This window comes from Antrostomus carolinensis, unplaced genomic scaffold, assembly GCF_000700745.2.
Source record: "Antrostomus carolinensis isolate BGI_N321 unplaced genomic scaffold, ASM70074v2 scaffold25240, whole genome shotgun sequence".
In the NCBI taxonomy this organism is placed as follows: domain Eukaryota; kingdom Metazoa; phylum Chordata; class Aves; order Caprimulgiformes; family Caprimulgidae; genus Antrostomus; species Antrostomus carolinensis.
The window spans coordinates 648-3,902 of NW_010286876.1; the positions used below are offsets into that span (position 1 = coordinate 648).

A 3,255-nucleotide genomic window follows, 5' to 3' on the forward strand; every position below is an offset into this window, starting at 1 on the left:
CAAACCCAGCCAGGGTGGGACTGGAGAGGCTCATGTTGGGTGAGATCCAGGCTGGCTCAGGTGGGGAGAGTGGACACAGAGCCACGGAGAGGATGAGGAAGAGGAAGGCAGCCAGGGATTCCTCTACCACCCTCACATGCATTTTGGCAGCAATCCATAGGGGAGGGCAGCAGGAACCCCAACTTGGACAATTTACAGAGTAAATAGACAATGTTAGAGGGGGAGGAGAATGATTAAACTGCTGCCCACGGGGAGGGAATCGCTCTGCATCGGCAGAGGTGGGGCTGCAGGGGCTGAGGGAAAGATCCTCCTGAAACAGAGCAGCAGCCCAGACCCTCAAATTGTGAGTTACCGGGAGAATTCAGCATCGTTAGTGCTAATTGATGCTTGAGGAGGACCAGCCTGAGATCCCAAATCCATCAGCCTCATCCAACATCAGCTTCCTGTCAATCCCAGACCCTGCAGAGCTCCAGCGTCTCCTGCACAAACCCCTTCCCGTGGGGAGAAGGTGGTGGAGCAGAGGACACATCTCCTTGTCACTCACACAGGCTCAGCTCAAGGTCCCAGGGAGCAAGAACACCAGTAAGGAGCAGGAAGAGCACCAAGAGGTTGAAAAATCAAAGCTCTGATCCCACAGTGCCCCAGGGACACGGGCTGAGTGCCGGAGCAGAGTCCAGGCTTGCAAGGAACAAGCCAGGGCTGGTTGAGAAGGGTCTCTGGCTTCCATCTGCTCCTCTGCTAATGCCAGACAACTCCTCAGATCCCAGGAAGTGATGTGTTTCCTTCAAAGGGATGGACAAGGTGAAGATTTCCTCAAAAATTCAGCAGAAGATCCATCTCCTCATGAGCTGCACTCAAACTGCTGCCAAACCCATCCACGCTGGGTTACACCAAAAAAACGAAACTCAAATTGCTTTCCAGTCAAAGAAAAGCCATAAAAATGCATCTGGAAAACAAAACACACACCCCAGCGCCTGCAGATCGATGGGCCAGACCTGCTGCCCCCCAAAACACCAACCACAGAACCACATTTCAACGCAGGAAAGCACCTTGGTTTGGGAACAGAAGGTCCCTCCAGCCAGCTGAGGACACAGCGGGTGCCACCCCCGCGGTCACGATGAGGAGCTCGGTGCCAGGAGACAGACCTTTCCTCTTGGACTACTTTATTTGGTAAAACTCAAGAAACCAACAACTGATTTGAACTTCCCAGAACTTCCCTCCCTGAGCGAGTCACAGATCTTGTGGAGAGAGAGAGAGAGAGAGAGGAGAGCGCTTTCCCGCTCAGCTTCGTCACCCAGATGGAGAGAAATCCTCCCCCTCCACGCCCATGCGTCTCACCAGCCCCAGATGATTCCTCCCCAGTCCTCACCCTCGAGGCAGCTTGGCTTCCTCTTCCAAAAAAAAACCACAATGAATCAAAAAGAATCAAAAATGAAACGAAACAAAACAAAAAGGTACTAAAGACAACAGTGAAGAGTGAATCCAGGCCAAGGGCATCGCATCAGCCGAGGTCAACCAACTGCTGGTCAACCAACTGCTGGTCAACCAACGAGAGCAACCAGCAAAGCCCAGTTCTGGGTCAGCAGCCGAGTCCGCAGGATTGGTGAATCCAAGCAGGTGATGACGTGGTGCCTGACCAACAGCCCCCCAAATCCCTAGCAAAGCTGGCTTCCCTTCAGAGATTCCTTCCCTCACGTCCCCTCGGGCAAGGGCCACCACCGCTGGTGTTGAGTGCAGCCGGCCAGGAGGGTCCCCAAGCTGCAGGTGGGGAAGAGATTCCCTTGCTCTGCGTGGAGGAAGGTGCTAGGGAATGACCCCGAATCCTGTTAATGGATCCGGGTCAGCTCCTCCACGATCTTTATCAGGTCGTCCACGGTGGCCTCCCTCTTCATACCGCTGCCATCGTCGATCTGCAAGGAGGGAAAAAAGCATCAGAGCACAGAGACAGCAGCAGGTGCTGAAGAACATTCCCAGACCATCGGGAGTGCATTTAGGATTTGGTCATTTACTGCAGCCTGGAAAGCTCCAGGGAGACCTTCTAGTGGCCTCCCAGTACCTGAAGGGGCTCCAGGAAGGTGGGGAGGGACTTTGGCCAAGGGCAGGGAGTGACAGAACAAGGGGTGATGGCTTGAAACTGGCAGAGGGGAGATGGAGCTGAGATGTGAGGGAGAAATTCTTCACTGTGAGGGTGGTGAGACAGTGTCCCAGGTTGCCCAGAGAAGCTGTGGCTGCTCCTCCCTGGAGGTGTTCTCGGCCAGGTTGGATGAGGCTTTGAGCAACCTGGTCTAGTGGAAGGTGTCCCTGCTGCTGGCAGGGGGGTTGGGACTGGATGATCTTTAAGGTCCCTTCCCACCCAAAGCAGTCTGGGATTCCCAAGCAGGATCCTTGCTGCTCAATCTGAAGGACCCAAGCTCACGTCACCCAGCTCACCTGCAAGTTTGCCACCACCTCTTGCATCTTGGGCCTGCTGATGTCCAGGAAACTTTCGATCAGGTCACCATCGATGAATCCTGTGGCCGGTTCTGTCTTGCGCTCGGTGTGAAACGATCTCCAGGTGCCACTGTTAAGGAGCTGAATCCACACAGAGTAACATCAGCCCCAGCCTGGGGCTGTCCCAGATGGTGACCACGCTGCCTCGGGAGGGTGACACAACTTGGGCCACGTTTTTAGGGCTACCACAAAGCTAGATTCAACCTCAAACCCTGTAAGATTGACTCCTCTGTACCCCAGGCACCCTCTCTTCAAGCACAAAGCCCTGGCAAACACATCACCACCCTTCTCCAGGTGAGCTACACTCCCACCAGAGTGTTCCAACAAAGAGAAAACTCCAACACCCCATCCCACCCCACCCCTGGCTCAGCCCCAATTCACAAGCCAGCCCCCAGCACTGACTGGCCCAGGCTCCTGAATGAGCTATGAAAGGATATAAGGAGTGCTCGATCTTGCCCACGCTCTTGATGACTTTATTGAGCCTGTTCTGCATGTCCAGGAGGAGGTTGTACCAGCTCTCCGACAGCGAGGTCACCAGGCCTGCAAAGGGAAAAATGGAGATGAAGGTGCAGGGTTCACCTCAGGGCATTCCAGCAGCTCCCAACAGACAGAGACTGGAGTTGGGAAAAGGAGTTTCAAAGAAAGACAAAGCACTTTCCTCTCCTGGAAGTAATCCAGGGGGAAAAGCAGGGTTCTGAAGGGAGCATGGCATTGAGAGTCACTCAGCTGGGGAACAGAGAAGAACAGAGACAGGAGGAAACCCCA

The 3,255-nt window shown here is 54.4% G+C and overlaps 1 protein-coding gene across 1 annotated transcript in view; it reads right to left on the bottom strand.

Annotated features, from left to right (window-relative positions):
- Nucleotides 1-1,766: 1,766 nt before the first annotated feature.
- LOC104532415 (DNA damage-binding protein 1) overlaps nt 1,767-3,255 on the bottom strand; it is a gene marked incomplete at its 5' end in the record, with an annotated part of 11,116 nt that continues 9,627 nt past the window's right edge. The window contains 3 exon segments of the mRNA XM_010177622.1: nt 1,767-1,910; nt 2,431-2,554; nt 2,928-3,030. Of these exon segments, the coding sequence (XP_010175924.1) occupies nt 1,827-1,910; nt 2,431-2,554; nt 2,928-3,030 (311 nt within the window).